The sequence below is a fragment of the Excalfactoria chinensis genome, chromosome 13, assembly GCF_039878825.1.
Source record: "Excalfactoria chinensis isolate bCotChi1 chromosome 13, bCotChi1.hap2, whole genome shotgun sequence".
NCBI lineage: Eukaryota > Metazoa > Chordata > Aves > Galliformes > Phasianidae > Excalfactoria > Excalfactoria chinensis.
The window spans coordinates 6,829,094-6,848,832 of NC_092837.1; the positions used below are offsets into that span (position 1 = coordinate 6,829,094).

The 19,739-nt window shown below is 42.1% G+C and overlaps 1 protein-coding gene across 5 annotated transcripts in view; it reads left to right on the forward strand.

Annotated features, from left to right (window-relative positions):
- SGCD (sarcoglycan delta) overlaps positions 1–19,739 on the forward strand; it is a 302,620-nt gene that overhangs the window by 258,759 nt on the left and 24,122 nt on the right. For all 5 annotated transcript variants that reach the window (XM_072348262.1, XM_072348266.1, XM_072348264.1 and 2 more), the window contains one exon: positions 5,875–5,947. In XM_072348262.1, the coding sequence (XP_072204363.1) occupies positions 5,875–5,947 (73 nt within the window). The remainder of the gene's footprint in view (positions 1–5,874; positions 5,948–19,739) is intronic.

Here is a 19,739-nt window from a genome sequence, read left to right on the forward strand (position 1 = left end):
AACTGGGAAAGTAATCTGTTGTGTAGAAAAAGTAAAAACAGGAATGTAGGGAATAACTAACCAAATACATTTCCACCTGAGTGGAAACCTGATTTTTCTCCCTCTGTGTTCTGTTCACCCCCAAGTGCTGTTCAGCTGATTGCCACCTACCCTTGACAGCAGGAGCATCAATCACTAGTCCAAAAATACCTATTGTGCGCTGTGTCTGAGCTCTTCTCCCTATTCCAGCTGATGGCAGTGGATGTCTAGAGCAACAGTTTTGTGTAGAGAGAGCAGTGTGTGATCAGGATCTCATCACAGGGGCTGGAGCCTGGTTATGTCTCAGGGGAGCAGGATGGGCCCTTGCCTTTGTGCTAGGGATGGTGCCAGGACAGAGTCACGCAGCTCAGATGCTTTTGCAGGGCACATGAAAAGCAAGAAGCTGTTAGGAAAGTTGAACTGTTGGTTCCCTCTTTTGCCTTGTTGGATCAGATAGTGGTTAAAAGTTGCATGTTCCGGTTGAGATTTTGCATCTTCCTTGGGGCCTCTGTAATTCCTCTCTCTCCTACAGAGTTACTGGCATCCAGCCATTGCTGAGGTCACACCAGAGCCTCCGCCTTGGTGGTGTGTTTGTAATCTCCCAGTCTTTTGTCACAAAGCTCATGAGATCGATTGGCCAATTCCAAATTGGGATGAAGAGAGCTAGCATTTCAAAGACCCTCTTCAACAGACCAAGATGGAGATACTGAACACAATGCTTCTGCTTTATTTCAATCTAAAACTTGGTTAATTTTTTAACCAGCCAAATTTCATGCTGTGTTTTAGATTCACATTATAGAGCAAGGTGATTGCCAGAAGCACAAAGATCAAGAGAGAGGGGGGCAAGGGGAGATCCAGAAGGTGGTTATAACTCCAGCAGCTCACTTGCAGTGGTCCAATCCACAGCCAGACTTGTCCCCTGGATGTGGCAGTTGGCTTCTAAGATACCTGAAGTACTAAAGATATTGCAGGGTCTTATTTTGGCAGGCCTGTTTTCCTGTGATGTTTGTTTTCAGCTATAAAAGAGGGGGGAAAAAAAAGAAGGAAAGGAAGGAAAGAAAGGGAAGGGAAAGGAAAAAGGAAAGAGGAAGGGGAAGGGGAAGGGGATGGGAAAAGAAGCAGGATTGAATGAAAGAAAGAGAGTAGGAAAGAAGGAAATAAAAAAAGAAAAGCATAAAGTCCACTGAGATTGAATGCTGAATGTTTCCTTGCTTAAGGTTCTTGGTTTTTGTTCTCACTCTGTTTACATACGAGGGCAGAGGGGGGGGGAAAGCATTTGCTGAGTGAATCTTCATGGTGATTCAGAACATTTTAGGTAGATGCTGTCATATGCTTTGTAAGTTTCTGACTGATTGTGTGGAATTAAGTTATTGGGCAGAGAACCAGCTAATGGAAACACATTGATGAAATCATTTTTGAGGGACATTAAATGGAACTTAAAATAAAGCTGAAATGGCTGTATGGATTTTTCAGTCAAACTGTTTATGAACATTTATTGGTGGTAAATTAGAGAGTGTCAGAAGAGGGAATCAAGCAGGTATGGCTTTTAATAGGAGTCACTCTGATATAATACTGTGAGAAGGAACAGTTTATTGCCTAGGGATGTATGATACAGTATGTTTAAATACAGATTATATGATTGTTTTCTTCTAAATGTCTTTGGCTGTTTGCAGGTGAGCTGCCCTTAGCAGCAGCAAGTCTCATAAGGAAAAAAAAAATTTTCAATACTTGGTAATGAAATGGAAATTTTATATTATGTATTTTTCATGTTGGATAGCAAACGTTTTAATAAAGGATAATTGAGGAAGCAGAAGCTGTGTTACACAATAGTAAATTTAATTTACATTTGTTTTATGTTTTGCAAAAGGGGAAGACGGATAGAGTATCTTTGCTTGAGAAGGGAGACTGCAGCAGCTGAGTCTTCCATTGTTGGAGCTGTGCATTAGTACTGTTTGCCAAAACCCAGCGTTCCTTGGGTAGATATTAATGAAAATAAGCCTGTGGGAATGCATGATGGTAAAACAGCTTCTGGTCGTGCAAATCCTGTTCCCTGCTTTTGAGATCCTACACCTTGTAATCATGAGTTTGTCGAGTCTGTTGGGTTGTCAGTCCCATCTACTGTAGACAAAAGCTGTTCCTGTAAAAAGCTGTTAAAAGGAAGAAAAAAAAAAAAAGAAAGAAAAAACCTGTTTTTTTCATCCTAAATGTATGTGGAACCAGTTTACTGCTATTTGCTCTCATGCCAACTTTGGCCTATAGCCAGTAGTTCTTTTTCCTTTGTGTTATTTATCCTCCTAATGTGTTTATACACAGCACTCTTATCCTTCCTTCACCGTTGTGCTGCTATACTAAATGACTTAGTCTTTCTAGCCTTCTTTTGTAGGGCAGGCTTTTTCAGTTCCTGCAATCAGACAGTGTTTTCTCTCTGCACACTCTCCTCAAGTGAGGATGAGCTGGAGGCTACATAAAATTCAACTCAAGGATTCACTGGTTATTCTTAAAATAATGCCAGTTTTTTTTCTCGTTCCCATGTTCCTGTTAGTCTTGCCTCTTCTCATTCAGTTTAATGTCATGCTTGCCTTTCATTTGGCCCTTTCCTACTGCTATGAATCATGAGTAGCCCATGGCCTCTTTATGGGACGTTCCCATTCAGGGAGCATCCAGCGTGGAGCAGAAATCCTCATTTCTCTCTAAGCACATGACCTTAGATTCCTATTTTTATATTTCACCCTCTCTCTCGTCTTCTACTCCCTAAGGCTACTCATTCTTTTCTCCGTGACAGCCCAGTCCTCTGCAGAGCCAGGACAGCCTAATTCAGTGTCAACAGCATATTTCCCTCAAACTTTCCTTCTTTTTGTGCCAAGGCCTTTAGTGAAAATTTTAAATGAGGTCACTTCCTCCAGCCTAAAGATTTCACTTTCAACACAGTCCAACACTGATGCTGTCACTGCCTGGCTGGGGACTTCTATAGTGGTTGAGGGCCAAACTTTGGCACAAATGTCTAATATAGTTGAATTTTTCCAAATGTTTATTGTCATATGGAGGCACAGGGGGAGCTGGTGATCCCCTAGGCAGAGACCAAGCCTATCCATGGAAAAAAGAGAAGTGGTAGAATTGGGCACATTTTCAAGTATAGAAAATTACAGGTAGCATAGAAAAGAATGGATTCTTCATCCATTTGTTATTTACGATTTCTCAGAGTCCAGGGCAGAATGAGCCTCCCATGAAATCATCAGGCAGCAAGGTGAAACAAAGAGCAGACTTCTCCAGAGCATTTAGTCCAACTGTGGGCCTCCTGGTAGAGAACTGGGAACAGGTAAAATCATGATGAGGTTGAAAAAGAGAGGTGAGAAATGCTTACTGGTGTCTCTCTGGTGGCTGGATGACAGCCAGCCCTCAGAGACCCTCAGCTGATGACAGCCAGAGCCAAGGGAGGGATGGTGCAGCCCTGGCTCATCAGCATCCCTCGTGGCTGCTGTCCTACATGGTGACAGGGACAGGCAGCCCTGTGGGAGATCTCCTGTGTTTAAGAGGGAATAATAAGGATTGATGCTGTCAAGGCCGGTGGCATTCACATCTAATTCGTATCGAAGGAGTGAAGCAGAAAGGTTTGGAAGTCTTGTTTCTGTTCCTAGTGCATAGGGGACTCTTCCACAGATTTGGGAATGATGAACACAGAAGAAGAGGGTTTAAGGACTGTGTGAAGGGAAAGGAAAATCAGGGGATGGGTGAAAAAAAAACAAAGGGCAGGCTTCTTTATTTTCAGTCTTCCTGAAATAACTGTGTTGGAGTTTCTACTGGCTTTGCTTCCAGAGTTGCTTACTGTGTTTAAAGAAACAATGAAAGACCAGAACATTCCAGGTCATTAGAAGTATGCCAGTTCTCCTTATCCTGCAGGTGTTCTGGTTACTTGCAGATCTTACACTTGGTGTGTAAAAACGAATGAAAATTGCTGGCATAAACAAAGTTACCTGTTGAGCAATGCAAGAATATCTCTCCGCACCTCTTCCGCAGCACTTTCTCATCTTCCTCACCTCAAAAATCATTATTTTATTATGCAACATGTGCAGGCTACATCTTTTGATAAGTTTCATTGGAAAGCTAATAACCAAGGCAATTTTGTGGATAAGCAGAGTCTTAAATTGTTTGGAAACTGTTGAGAGAGGACAGATCAGATAATAATAACCTTCATGGTTGGCAAGCTGCAGCCGCTTCTGACAACTTGTAACGATGAAGGCTTATAGTTAACTTAAGAGCTAAATATCTGTACTGTGCCATGGGATCAATTTCAATTCCCAAGTATAAAGCTTCAGACTTTAGACTGCTTTTGTCATCTTTGAGATTACTTTGTTTTGCTAAAAAGGAGTTGTTTTTTGTTTTATAAATGTTACGAGTGATTACTTTCATTCCATTTTTTTTTTTTTTCTGTTAAGTCATTGGGGTGGCTTCGTTAGTCTCTTTCAGTGCAAAGACAGTGAAGCTGTGAGTGTTTCTCCCTTATCACAGTAGCTACAGAAAGGTGCTGTGTTCACATTTTGCATCATCTTCCAGTCTGCTCATGGGTAACGATATTAATAGCATATATTAAAAACAATCTCAAACATATCTAAACGATCCCATCAGGGTCTGTAACTGGCATCAGAAGCTTTATCAAAGAAAAAAAAATAAGGACATTTAAAAATGCCACTTGGTGCAGTTTGCGTGCAGACACTGAAATTGCAGTGACTAACGCAGATAATGAACGATGAGTTGGTCACAGTGCAAATGCATGTAAGGCTGTAGGTCTAGATGTAGGAATGTAGGTCAGACTTGTTCCCTGGGTAGGCAGCTAAGCTTTAGACAACATGAACATGAATTTCTTGTTCACTGCCATGGGTAAGACCATATCATTCACAGATGTGTTAGCACTGAATGTTTCAGTGAGAGCGGTAAGTGGCATAGTGCAGCATGGAGCGTTAGTGACACCCCCTGGGGACTGCTGTGTCCTGTGCTGAGGTCTCAAGCAAAATGTTTTAGAAGGGGAATGGGTTCAGAAAATGGCAGTAAGAAATCTGGAAAACATGAATGATTGGTGATCGCAGTGTAGGAGGCTGTAACATTTTGGAGAACTGAAGAAGTTGTGGTGGTTGGGAGATCATCTCTAAATACCTACAGGAGAAAGGTGAAGATTTGTGTTCATGCAGGGCCTGTTGGTTGGCATGCACTGACATAAGAACATTCAGTGGCTGGAAGCAGAAGGGAGAACAGTGCTGATTAGATGCACATTTTAAATTAGAACAATTAGACAGTGGAAAGGCTTATTTTATGGGCTGTTTTTGGCTTAGAACTGAAGTTTGGAAAGCAGGTCTTTTTAAAGAGACACAGCATGGCTCATTCATGGACCTGATGCAGAAATGGCAACAGCACAGCCTGACCCAAGAGATGCCTGCAGTGATTGAGCCAAAATTTGGTTTTCCTTTGAGAGTCTCTCAGAACCCAGCAAAAGAAATAATTTCATGACCTGCAGCCAGGTTCATTAGTGAGAGATGTAGCTGCACTGGTTATTAAGGAGGTATCTGTTCCAAGCTCCCTGCATCGGTTGGGTCAGCAAACACTTCCCATATTTCAGGACACACATTTTACAGCCTAATGTGCAGCTTACAGGCAAATCCCAGTTGTAATCAAGACAATTAATTTCAGGTGATAAGGATTTAGCTTTTCCTGGGGACAAAAGGAGTGTGTGAGAGAGAAATGGGGTCAGGCAATGGGGAAATGGGGTCAGGTTAAAATTGCACCTAGGTATGATTTAACAATCACTCCCCTGATAACAGCTTATAATGTTTACAATTTGTCTTCTGTTTTGTTTTGTGATTTCAGGAGCAGAAGGCACAGTGTTCCCTAAATCTATAGAAACTCCCAATGTCAGGGCAGACCCCTTCAAGGAACTAAGGTAAACTTTGGAATATGGTTTAATGGTAACTCAGTGGCACCTTGCTGGAGTTGCGCATACTGCTGGGCATCAATTCTGCTTTTGCACAGGAACTTGGGGCTTTGCTTTGGATGGCATCACCAAGGGGATGCCGTGGAAAAGAAGGGATCTTCCATGTTTATGTCTAAATATGGCAGAGCTAAAGGCAACTGTGGGTGATGAGAGCACCATTTCTCCTCTGTAACATGCTCTGCTTATTGTGGGCTCAGCCTTTGGAAAGAAACAGAGAAATCTTTCTCCTGGGTGTACAGGGAGGTACTGGCGTCTGTGCTGAGTTATGGGGTGTAACAGCACAATGAAAACTCTCCAGCATTGTCTGTCCTGCAGAAATGCAGACCCTGCAATCAGATCCTGTTACCAGTAGTGAGTTAGGTCCAAGTTTTTGCTTACTTAAGACTTTTCTAAATGTGGGAGGGGACTTCCATCCAAAGAAATGTAAGGTGTTGCATTAAAGGGGGCAAATGTGAGTTAAAGCAGCTTTAATCTGATTGAGCGTGTTTCTTTTCCAAAGAGAATTAAGCTAAATGAAATTGAAACAAACTAATGGTGGTATCCATGCAAGGGGCTGATATTTGATCTGCTTTAAATTCTTGTGATTTTACTTGCTCTTGTAAAGAGCTGCTGGGTAACTGGCTGTCTTTGAAACCAGGACTGTTTGAAAAAAAAAATCCTTGGAAAAATTGTTGTTTTCTTTTTTTTCCTTTTTAAGGGAAAATACTTGAAAGAAAGTAGGATTTATTTTGAAAAAGGGCCAGAAAGGTCCTAAAGCATTTCATACACTTCTGAAAATTTTATCTTTGCAAAAATAAATGCTTTTTTTTCTGCCACCCTGAAGGGAAAAGAGATGTGAGTAGCACTGTGCAGAGAAAGTAAAGTTTCCTGAGAGTAAATCCTATACTCCTCACCAAATCAAGAGCTCTTCTTCTCTCTCTACATATACAGAAGCTTGTTGGAGCATTCGTAGGTGAAATAGTGCATATTGGGTGCAGCACAGATTTCATAGATAAAGGAACTTTATTCTGGGGGACATTCTTATGTACCTTCCTATTTTGATAGCGTTGTTTCTGCATAAGGTGTCCTTAAGCCTGGTTTAAAAGATGCTGCAGTAAAACAGGCCCAAGTGAGATGGCTGCCAGTGGGTCCAGAGCTGGTATAAACATGTACTCAGTAGCTGGCTTGACTCTAAAAGACCTTTATTCTGTAAGAAATAGTGGAAACCTTTCTTTCCTTCTTAGGCTGCAGTTTCTGGGAGAGGTGCACAGTCAGCTGTTGTGGGCTGTCACCAGTGCCACCAGCCTCAATCACTGCTCTTAGACCAAATGGTTAAGATTAGTTACACAATCCATTTTTCATCCATTTTCTCTTTTCAGTAGCTTAGTGACTCCCACCTCTTCTTTAGGAGACTTCAAAATAAGGTGACAACAACTGTCACTAACAGAAGGAGAGGAGACCAACTGCTCCTGTCACCACTGGGAGCCATACCATCTGTATGTCTCCTTTCCCTTCTTCCTCTATTTAAAAGACAGACTGATTTCCTCTTCAACACAGGCAGCATGCCACTGTGCCAGTCATTTCTGCTTCTTCCCTTCTTTTTCTTCTCCATCCCATAGGCCTCCAGTCATGCACAGACACCACAAAGACTGACACACTCTGTGCGATGATGGCACATACATTCTCAATAGACTTTCTGTCCTCGTTTAGCTGATGAACGACCTTCAGTTCATATAGTTTAATTCATTTATTAGCAGCTGCGCTACAAGGTGGTCACCTTCCTGGGGACAGACAAGGTCTCTGTCCTCCTGGCACACCAGCATGCTCTGTGTGGCCCTTTTTTGTATGTGCCTTTCTTAAAATACTTCTGTCTGCAGCGATTTAGATGGAGAAAAATGAAGTGGCAATATGTGCATAGATGTTTCTTACACACTACACTCATAAGATGGTTGTCAGGCTGCAAGAATTGGTTTGGCATTTCTTTGACCCAGGTGTGGACTTCGCTGCTGAGTCTTCTCAGGAGGTTTTCAGCGACCTCCGTGCTATAGAAAGGCTCACGTGTCCCCAAAAAAAGAATCCTACAGAGCCCGATGTCAGTTGTAGTAGGAGTGGCAGAGCTTATAACTGCCAGCTTTAATGCAGAGGTAGCTGTTATTACTGGTTTATGTTTTCTTTTTGTGATCTAGTGTATTCTTTAGTCGTGACCTAAGAGTAGAAATATATGGAAAATGATTTAATACACTTTTGTGAACATTTTTCTGTTTTTATTTGTTGAAAAGGGACAGATTCTTTAGCAGGTTGATGGGGCAAGAGGAAATGGTTTCAAGCTAAAAGAGGGGAAATTTAGATTGGTTATAATAAGTTTTTTTCATGATGAGGGTGATGAAGAACTGGGACAGGTTGCCCAGGTAGGTGATAAATGCTTTGTTTTGGAGACATTCAAGATCAGGCTGGAGGGGCTCTGAACATCTGATGGGGCTGTAGTTGTCCCTGTTCATTGCAGGGGAGTTCAAACAGATGGCCTTTAAGAGTCCCTTCAAACTCAAACAATTTCGTGATTCTGTGCAAGTAATTTTAGACTCCTAAATGTTTTGCTAATTGGGTTCTAAGCCAATCAAAAACAGTAAAAAGAAAAGAAAAAAAAAATTCGAATTATTTTCAAACTCTTGGACGGCTTAAAATTTCTGCTGAGCATCATCCCAAAACAGTTCAGAGAGAGGACTTGTGAGATTTGTTTGGGACATTAAATATTTGTAATAATCAAGTCTTTGTAATGCAAGTTGCTATCTTTGCGGTTGCCTATATATAAAGGTTGACTTCAAGATGCTCTTTTCTCACTGGATTGTTTTAATAGAGCCCAAGTAAGAGCCTGTCTTGAGAACCTCTCCTTGACACTGACAGAAATCACCAGGCTTCCTCATTTGTCTTTCAAGAGGGCAGTATATGTTAAGGAGAGTAACTGTCTGACAATCACAAGATCAGTGCCTTCACTGCCATCAAGACATCCATCAAGGAGAGGGCTAGACCAGCTGATGGGTAGGGGTGAAGGGAAATAATTGGAGGTGGGAGCATAATTAAAGAGTGGTCCAATATTAAAACAAAGTATCAAAAGAATGATAAACTACTACATGAAGGAAGGGTGTATGCTGAACTGGTGCTGTACATGAGCACCTGTCCCTGGGCTTGGTGGACCCTTGTTGTTGGGACACCAATAATGTGCTTCCTCAACCTGCCTTGTTCAGACCTAGCATGGGGATCTCCCTCACAGCCAGACTGTGCTAGGCCAGGCACTGTGAGCATTGCTGAAACCCTGGTTTAGGGTGTTTATGTTCCTGGAGTTAAATAAAAAGAAATCAGCATGAAATTCACTTTACAAGCAGCAATCACAGACCTGGAATTCATCCACAGTTATTGTAGGTTAAACAACACCATAAACCACTCATCCAAGGCTGGGAAACCAAGGGATGTTTGTTTTTCCTGTTATATACAAATATAGTTAAGGGAGAATTAATCTCTTGGGCTTAAAGGGGTAATTTTTGACCAGAGTTAATTATGAAGCACTGGAAGTACCAAATAACAGATGAAATGCACTTGCAGTTTGATTTTATTAGTGCAATTCTACCTTACCATGTACAGTATTGAACTATCCAAATAGTCCAAGTGAGACCCATTGTACCAAAAAGCAATTTAAATACAGTGCTTAGCTAATGCAGCAGTGCTCTTTTTGTAAAATAATAATTCTTATCAAATTAAGGTTTCTCTCAGCTGTGCTTCACAAAGCAGCAGAGACATTTTCAATAAGAACAAACACAAATAATGTTTCTGTCTAAAAGCCATTACATTCATGAAGATCAAAGGAACAAAAATCACAAAAAAATCAGCTGTATAAAAGAGGAAGTGTTTGGTGGGAAATGGATGCCATTTGTGAAGAGCAGCATGTCACCTTGAAATATAGTTTAGCTTATAGCAAACACTGGGAATTCTTGTGAGGTGGCAGCAAGGGAGAAAAGGTCAATTTAGCCTTGTAAATACTGGTGTTGTTTTCAGATTGATTTGCTGATAAGGGTGCTGTAGCAGAAATGCTGAGTCCCAGCCTGAAGCAGTGATGGAGCACCTGGTGAAAGGCAGGGCCAGCCCAGGGGAACACAGGTGCATGCAATGCTCCGGAGTGATTGGAAGGGGTGGAGCCAGGATCCAGCCCTTCCCAAACCTCACTTAGGGGTTGGCAGTGGAAGCAGAGGGATTTTGCTGGAGATCGCTGCTTATTTGAGGCTTTCCAAAGGTAAGCAGTTTTTCCTTCTTTATTTCTGCACCTCTTGGTGCGGCACTTAGGCTTGTTCTCATTTGCTGTAGTCTAGGGTTGTGCCTCTTTTCTATTATTGATGTATTTTCCATCGTGTTATAGCATTACAGTAGCTGTTCTGTTCTCTGTTCTCCTTGTGCAAACCTAATGATTTTGGTAGAGTCCTACCAGCATAAAAACAACATGCTTTTGCCTTGAGATGGGCTTTACTTTCCATGTTTTGTAACAAAATGTAATAGTGATTTACAAGGGCAGGGTTTCTAGCACTGTCCCCACCAAGCCAGTGTCTACTTGTGAGCGTGCAATTGAAACAAGAGAAGAGGTTCCTAGTTTCTAAACTTCAAGCTAGTTTAAGTGGACCCTTATGAGGTTCTTTGAAAGTCAGAAGTCCTCATCACTCCTGATGTGCTAATCTAGGGTTCCACACGTGATCTGACAGTTTTCTCATGGCAAATATTGTTTCCTCAAGCGCTTCATGTTGAATGAGACTTTCTCAGAGCAGAACTTGTGCTGATTTTGCAGCTGCTTTGTTGTGGCCTTTCGTGCTGTTGACATGCCTTCTTGCTGCTGGCCATTCGCCTGTTAGAGCAGACAAACCACAGTCCTCTTAGGTCAAAGGGAGTCTTTCCATAAGGCTTCTTATGGATGATATATTGAGCACTTCACACAGTGCATTCGATAGAAGCCTTGGGGTTAAGGAGGCAGATGATTGCAGGTGTTTTCCTTCTGTTAAAATAGAACTGTTGCAGAGGAGACTTGCTGCTCCCTCTTTTTGCTACAGTATACTTGCTCTTAATGGCTATCACCTTTTCACACCCAGCACAAGATGGGGATTTAGCTCCTAGCTTTCTTTCCTTCCCTATTTTTAGCAGGTGATGCCTAGATATGGATCAGATAATCAGGAGGCACACACCTGGCAAATGATAGAGGCACTGACAGAGCATTGCTGACTTTTCCCAGCTGTATAAATCACGGCATGGCCCTGCACACTGTGCTGCTAACAGGAGCTGCCCACTGACAGGCAGATCCATTTCAAGGAGGGCTAATAAACAGTGAAGGCCATCTTGGCAGGAAGGTGAGTTTGGCAGGAAGGTGTTTTGATTGCTGGAGTAAAAAAGTAAGATAGGCTCAAACCAGGCAAAAACAGTAACTGGAATTTGTGATTAAACAGCCTGTGGTCTGCTGTGGGGCTCTTTCTGGATGCACCAGTGTGTAAGTGTAGGTCTGTGGCAGCAGGAGCATGGCCTATCAGTAAAAGCAGAATTGTGAGAATAGGGCAGGAAGGGCCAGACTTCTAAACTAAACTGTTGCCAAATGGCACAGTGTATGAGGTAGAGAGCAGTGAAAGTCTCTCTCGTTTTTGGCTGAAGAATGCACAAGATTCTTCTCCTTATGTATATCATTGAGCAGTAAAATAGCAAATGTGTGCTCATTGCCTTTCTCTAGTCTGAGACCAGAGAAATTTCTCCTGGCTCCTGCATGCATCAGTACAGGCTGGCTCATTATTTGCTTTCTGCATTAATTCTGCAAGTGGTTCCTAATGCAAACAAAATCTTTTTCTGGGAGATATTAATAATCACTCCTGCTTGTTATCTCGGGCTGAATATCTTTTGTTTATACAGGATCGGTGTCCTGCCAAGGTGCGTTACACCTGTGATTGTCGTTCCATTTCAGCAGCAGAATATCACTTGTTCTGTAATCAGAGCATCTGTTTGAGTGCTGCTTACAAAGGTGTGTAGGCCAGATGTCCTCTGGGACCTGAGAGAAGCCCAGTTGGTGTTAGCAATCTGTGTACAGCTGGATAAACACAGACATCCATTTAAATAACAAAAATGTAAACTGTTTTTGCTTTTTTTAACTCTGTGCAGCACGCTGCTAACCTTGGGTAGAACATAGATGCTAATAAATGCGAGGTCTTAAAAATGTCTTAGAAATCTTAAAAATAGCCATTTCACACTTCATGGCAGACTCATAGTGGTCAAATGGCTTAATACTTAATTACAATGCCTGTCCTTCTCTCAAGTGCACATGACATTCCTCAGATAGATTTTTGCAATGACATCTGTGGAAATAAGTTGAGAAACTTAATTAGTTATTCATATAATACAAAATATTGATGGTGCTCTGATTAAAAGGATGTGGCGGCACACCGCTAACATGATGTATCTGTCTGGTAGTTCAGTCTGCTCCCTGAGGTGATGTGTTTTGGAAGAGAAAATAATAAAAACACCCCCTAGCCTCTATAATACAGATGTTTATATTTTGTTAATGATTAAGCAGAGCTACTGTGTTCAGGAGTGGCATAACTTATTGCTTGTGCTTAGGAGGAGCGCCAGGTCTGCAGACTCTAAGGACTATTTTTGTGGTGTTGACTGTAATGGGATCTGCAGGTTATTGACTAACAGCAGCCGTAAGCATTCTAAAAGCAATCATTAGACAACTGTCCAGAGAGAAGAGCCGGCAGGCCAGCATTTGTTTCACCGCAAGCTGGGCAACATGTTTTCCTTGCAGCAGAGCCTTCTCAGCTTTGTGTCCTTGTGGGGTAGCTGAGAGATGGTGTGCTGCTGTGAGATGTGGCATTTGGAACAAGTTGTGCAGAGAGATGCTGGATGTCCCATCCCTGCAGGCACTCATGGTCAGGCTGGTGGGGCTCTGAGCACCTGGTGGAGCTGTGGGTGTCTCTATTTGTTGCAGGGGACTTGGATGGCATTTAAGAGTCCCCTCCTACTCAAAGGATTCTGTGTTTCTGTGATTTGTAATGCTTTGTGAGAGTCTCAATAACTGTTGGTTTATTGTAACACTTGCTCTTGAAAAAGAGCTATTTGTACCAAGGATAGTGAACATGAAATGGAGAAGTAGAGGCAAAGGAAGCACCTTACCGACCTGTGCTCCTGATCCTCTGTTCAATTCCTTTGAAAACTGTGTGATATTTAGGATGTGTTCATGTTCAGAATGGCTGAGTATCTCACATTTTCCTTGAAATGTAGTTCTTACCTTAAATAAATGAGAGGAATTCAATCCACTGAGCACCACGTTTGCGTTTTGGTAGAATGATGTCTGGCTTTCTTGAATATTTCTGTCTTTTTATATTTCCCTCCAGCTGTGTATCTTACATTTCTAAAACCTGAAGAGCAAAGTAGGCTGAATATAAGTACTGCACTCCATGCTCAGTCCTTGCCTTTAAGAAGGGCAATCTCCCTGCTGAGGCTTTGTATGTCAGTGCCTGCAGCACCATGAGCATGGCGTGGGAATCCCAGCCAGGGTTTGGCTGCTGTGGTTGTGAACCAACTTCCTCAAACCCGTGTGCTTAACACAGACTTCTCATTAACCTGAACAAAATAGGGAAGGGCAGATTGGATGCTTTCCTACCCGAGTGAGAAGCTCCTCAGGGTTTTGTTTCCTTTTGCTTAGTGCTCGTGCCTGAGCTCAGCTGTATTGAGGCAATCGTAGTTATTATTGAGTGTGAATGAGGGAGGTGCTTTTAGCTGTATAAGCCCATCCTGGTCAAAAAGAACACTTCTATGAAGGCATTAATTGTACTTCAGACAGGAATTTATAGTGACTGTGGAGCCATATTAAAGAAAAATGTATTTCTAACCACAATGAGACTCTTTTGAAAACACTGCTTTGTATCTTATTAAGAGAAGTCATAAATATTCACCATGCATAGGGATTCTTTAGTCCAAATTTGCACCACGTGGAATACAGCTGTTTTCTCTAAGCCAAAAATGGTGGCTGTGTTGTTACTTCACAACTTGATTTTATCATTTGAGTGTGTGGTGGCTGCTGCTGCCCTGCTCCTTATGTTTTATATAAATCCGTCCTTTATATTGCAGTTTAGCTTTATCCCATGGGCTTCTATAGCACCTCTGGCAGTTCAAATAATAGTTTCCTTCCAAATGGCATTGCTGAGGTCACACTCAAGGAATGACATTCCTTGCTATCAAATGGTGTTTGAAGTTATGAGAGCCCATCTCTAGATGTGACTTAGCAATCAAACCTGTGGCCAACAGGCAGCAGAACAGTACCAGACCAAGAAGGGGGCTTGGTTTGCTTTCTGCAGGGTGCTTGCAGAAGGCACTGCCATATCATCATTGCAATTCATAATGCGTGTTGCCCTGGAGGCTGCTGTTTTGCTGTTTAGGCAAACAGTGTCAACTCCCATGGGCCAGAATTGGACATATGTGTGCAGATTCAGCTCAGAAAACAGAATCCTTTACAGAGCTAGTCTTGGTGGCCAGTTGGGCCATCCTGGGCAAGCTCTCAGGCCATCTGATTCACTGTCTGATTCCCAGATCCTGCTGACAGTTCCCAGCTCGACTGGGATTGGTGTGAGCAGCTGGGAAAAAGCAACAGTTCTTGGATGCCAAATATGTGAAAGCGTTGTGTCGAAGGTGGGAGAGCAAAATGGCAGTCACTATTTATTTCATCAGTTGATGTGGCTGCTCTATATATATATAAAACAATACATGCACATGGCTTTGCTGGCAAGTAGAATAGTGCAGTGTTTCACTCCAGCTGCACAAGGACTTGGTGTCCTTGGATAGAAAAAGTCAAAATTATAAACAGTGTGTTTCACGGTGCTGTGTGATCCTGGATCTGTGCAGGAAATGAGGAAGCAGAAATGTGATTATGACCCAATGAAAGCCAAGAAGCAGGTGAATGTCTCTGAGAGAGCCTGAAAAACACTTTCAGAAACACAGCTCAGTTCTCCAGAGGGGAGGAAGACATTTCTCAGAGCGTGGGTGGTGGCTGTGGAAAAAGAAGAGCTTTTCCCTTGGGTTTGACTGACACAAATGGGGGTCAGGCAGCAGCTATTTCACCAGCTGAAACTTCTGCATCTCAGCTGCAATTCTCTGTCCGTTGTGTTGAATTGACCTTGGTTCATAAGTTCTCTCTTGCATTTCACAATACTGAAACACATTCTCTTCCTCTGGTTTCGTGTCGTTAAGGGTGAGCATGGGAAGGCTGGACGAGGACATGTCATAAAGTGACACTGGGGATTCAAGCAAGAAAGTAAACCAAAAAACCCCAAAACTCATATCATCAAGGATCATAAAAGAGATTGTAAAGCAAGGGGGAAATAGCTTCCTGGTGCATTTGAGAACAGCTGAGAAGGCTGGATAATGAGGAGATGTGCTGCTGTAAGGCGATGTTCCCTGCCAATGAACTCAGAGAAAATCTGCTTACATTTAATAAGGGCTGAAAGCAAGACAGAAAGAGTTCATGCTGCTAGTGCTGAACTGTGTGGCAGTGATAAAAATGTCGTGTCCTGTCCACTTCCTTAAGTACTAACACTGTAAAAGATAGAAGTAAAATAACTTTTTTTTTTTTGAGAATTTGGTGTCTTAAATTTAATTTATATTAATGGATATTAATGAAAGGTTATTAGAACTGTTCATTTTGGTAGAAAATATGCAGTGTCTTCTCATGCAGTGCCAGAGGTTAAAGATTATAATTGCTTGCTAAGGTTCATGCAATGAAATTCTCTTATGACGCACGAGGTGTGATTGAGTGAAAAATGTGTTCATGTCAGATGGTTTATAATAAATTCATGTTGTGATTAAGTCTCCTATCATACTTGAATCAGCTGAGGATCTGTGTCAAAAAGATGGCAGATTTTATGTAAACCTGAAGGATTTCCTTTTGGAAACCCAAGTGCTTCCAGAAGGATCACATTTGTGTGTGCTTTGGACTGGTTTATATATGTCTGAATAACTAGAGATGACATTTCTGGCAGGTTCTTTGTGGGTACAAGAGCTAAGTCTTTCATAAGCTTTCTGCCTAAACCCTCCAAATGCTCTGTACCAGGTGATGAGTTCTTGTTCCTGTGGGTCAGGAGGAACTGAGTGGGGAGTAGAATGAGAAAGCCTGTCCTGAGTGTGCTGTGCTGGACAGTTTCCAGCATTGTGTTTTTACTCTTCCCCAAATCCAAACCTTTAGGTGTATGTCATAATGCAAGCGTTGGCTTCATTCCTTAGTTGTTTTTTAAAAGTACAGAAACTTTGGTAACGTGGGACCACCTATGTGAGTTTGCTGTTAGTATTACATGACAGTATCCTGCAAGAAATAATTTGCCTTTAAGTATTCATGTAGGTCATGAAGTAGTGATGCACCTACACTCCTACTAAATATCTCAATTCAATGGGTTCTTAGTTCAGTTCGATCTCTCCCTCTGTTCTGAACAGTGGGAGAGGACCAAACAATGACTTTGTCAGAGTGTTTTGCAGAGCTCTGAGATTCATGGCATTCAAGCAACATCACACCAGGAGGCTAAATCTTTGAGTCTAGAGGTTAGTTACAGATAGAAAGAATAAATCAAGCAATAAAAGATGCCTATATAAAAGGATATTTCCTCTGAAATGAAGATGCTTCAGAGTTCATCATAAACCCCTGACATGCATTCAGTCACTCTGACTGCTGTCGCAGCCTGGAATACATTTCAAGGTGCCTGCATATTTTATGCTATAACCTCTAATAAATACATAGACACTTTCAATGATGATGCATCGTACTTTGTGAACTGATGCCCTGTGGAAGGGGAAGCAGTGTCAGTGCAGTGGGTGCTCTGCAGGAAGAAGTTCTCTGATGCATATTATTATTATTATTGCCAAGGGATGTTCAGGTTGGAAATTAGGAACAGTTTCTTATCTGAAAAGTGATGGTGCTTTGACACAGGCTGCCCAGGAAGGTTGTGGGTCACTGTGCCTGGACTATTGGAGAACCGTGGGGATGTGATGCTGAGGGACACTGTCTGTGGGCATGGTGGGGATGGGTTGGGGTTGGACTTGGTGACTTTAGTGGTCTTCTCCAGCTTCTTTGATTCTATTAAAAGCATTTCTCTGAGGGCTGCAATATGTCAGATGTCTGGGCAATACCAAAAGACGTTGCTTTCATAATCACCTCTTTGAGGAAGCTTTCCTCTACCTGCATGCTAGTTCTCTGTTTCTGTGTGAAGCAAAACGTATCTGTATTGTATGTGGTGGTTTTACTAGTCTCAGCCATGGTGTGGATAATTGATTGTTGCATGAGAATGGAGTGGTATCTCCCTGGGCCATGTCACTGAGCTCCTTCTGTTAAGAGATCACATCATTTTCAAAGCATGTTAGAATTAACATTGGTTTCTTGTGGTTGGTTGTTCGTTTTATTTTTACAGAACTGTGTGCATAAGTTACAAAGAGGAGTAGAAAGGGAGAAGTGATTCTTTGTACTTATTCTTTATGGTCTCATCTGGTTTATTTTGGCATTAAAGTTACAGCAGTAGTGGTTTCTGAGGATTTTAAAGTATATAAACTGGAGACGAGACTTCGGGTAGTATACAAGGTATACAGACAGAATAGATTCAGCATCACTATCCAACTGAATAACTGTAGCTTTATCTTGCATGCTAGAACAACTCCAGTAGTGAACCATATTTCCAGTGTCAAATCTCAATGCACTCATGGAGATTCTGAGGATGTCTGGCTTTATAGGCTTATAACTTGGAGTGATCTACAGGCAGTGCTGGATTTGACCAGATGGCAATTCCCTCCTTCAGTGATGTACCAGCCCCCAGTGGCCAGTGAGCTGATGCAGCTGCAGGTAGCTCACAGCCCAGCAGTGTGTGGACAGGCAGTGAGCGCAGCACTCAGATGTACTGGTAGCTTTGCTATTAGTACCACTATACTTTTCCTGCTGTGTGTTCAGCTGATACAAATATTTCTGAGCTTCTTTTATACATAATCAGTATGTATCCATGCTTTTTTCTTTTTTCTTTTCTTTCTTTTTTTCTTTTTTTTTTTTTTTTCCAGAAACTACCATTTTCTTTAATATTGAAATAAGAGAGTTTAGAGCTTTTAGAATTCTATTTCTGTATTCACAGCACAAATCACAGTGAGAGCAAGAGCTGGGTGTCACAGCTGCAGGACAAGCTGCATGTCTGAGTGCATCCACCAGCACTTTGCTCTTTCAGAGTACAGTGCCAAAAGTGTGCCATTCCCACACAAAGCCTTTGGCAGCACTGGGTACAGAATGCCCTAGGAGTGCAGCTGAGCCCAAGGACTGGTGGCTGTTCCTCGGTAGTAACTGTGTACAGCACAGAAAGCACAACCAGTATCTTTCTCATCTCCTGCAGTAGAAAGGACCAGTAAATTCCCCTCAGAAGGGGACTCATTTGCCAAGCCAAATGTCTGTAGTGCAGCCAATTCCACTTTCTTCGCAGAACACAAATATAAGTCTTTTCCATAGTGCCCAGCAGTGTTTATCTTCCAGGTTGACTGGCCTGCAGTGACATTACAGTCTCCAGAGCTTCTGAACTTAATAATTTCCAGTAGCTGCTTGCATGCTTGAAGCAGTCCCAGTCCAGCCTCCAGTGTGTTCTTTCTGCCAGTCACTATGGGAACAGCAATCAAAGCTCATATTTATGTCCGAGGTCACAAAGTATAGGTCTCGTGGGAACAATTAAAACAGGCCCGTCCAGTTATGTCTTCTTAAGTTCTCCCCACATTATAACTAAGTAGAGCAATACAGTTAAAGCAGCATGACTGTTAGGATGTGACTGCCTTACAAAGGATATCCTTTATAGGGGATAGATGTTTCATATACTGTCATCTATGGGAACATACTGAGAGTAGTCAGCATTTCCAGTGCTGGATGAAACCTGCCCCAGGTTTCTTTCTGCAAACCCAATGGGGAGCTGCGTGCTGCCAGACCCTGCAGGGTCCCCAAGGATGCATCTCAGGTACTGGGAACTTCTCTTACTGATAAACTGAAAAATGCTTGTATTTAGGGTGACAGTAAATGTTGTTTATACCTGATGGTTTACTCTACAATAATAAACAGGAAGAAAATTAAGGTCTGTTGGAATTGGTGCAAGGAGGAAAGGACTGTGGTGAGCTTAATACCTAAGGGACAGAAAAGTAATTATTTAGCAGTGGCCAAATTTTGTAGAGGAAACTGTTTCCTTCTCCCTTCGACTGAGAGAATTGCATGAGCTCAGTGCCCCGTTGCTGAAGTTGACTGAGTCTGGGGATTATGTAGGTTCCTTCCCCTTGAGCACTGATGTGGTATTGAACATCTTGAGTTGGAAGGGATGCATAAGGATCATTGAGTCTAACTCTGGGCACCACACAGGATCAACTGGAAATCAGACCATATGTAAATTACGTCAGAATGGAAATCACTTGGGCCAGAAGGTCGAGCAGCAAATACTACATGAAGATATAATTATGTGCAGTTCATGTGCATTGGGGGCAGGAAGATGCTACATCAGAATTTTAAAGACCAGCCAGCAGGCGTGTAAATATATTTGCAAATCCTCACTCTATTCTAATGGCCCAGTTATTTTAAATATTTCAGATATTTTTCTGAAAGGCTTATTACATAAAGGAATTTGTGACCCTCCGCAGACAATCAGCAATGGGGAATTCTGCAAGAGCTGACACTAAAACTGATCAGAGGAAACACTTTGCTTGTGTCTAT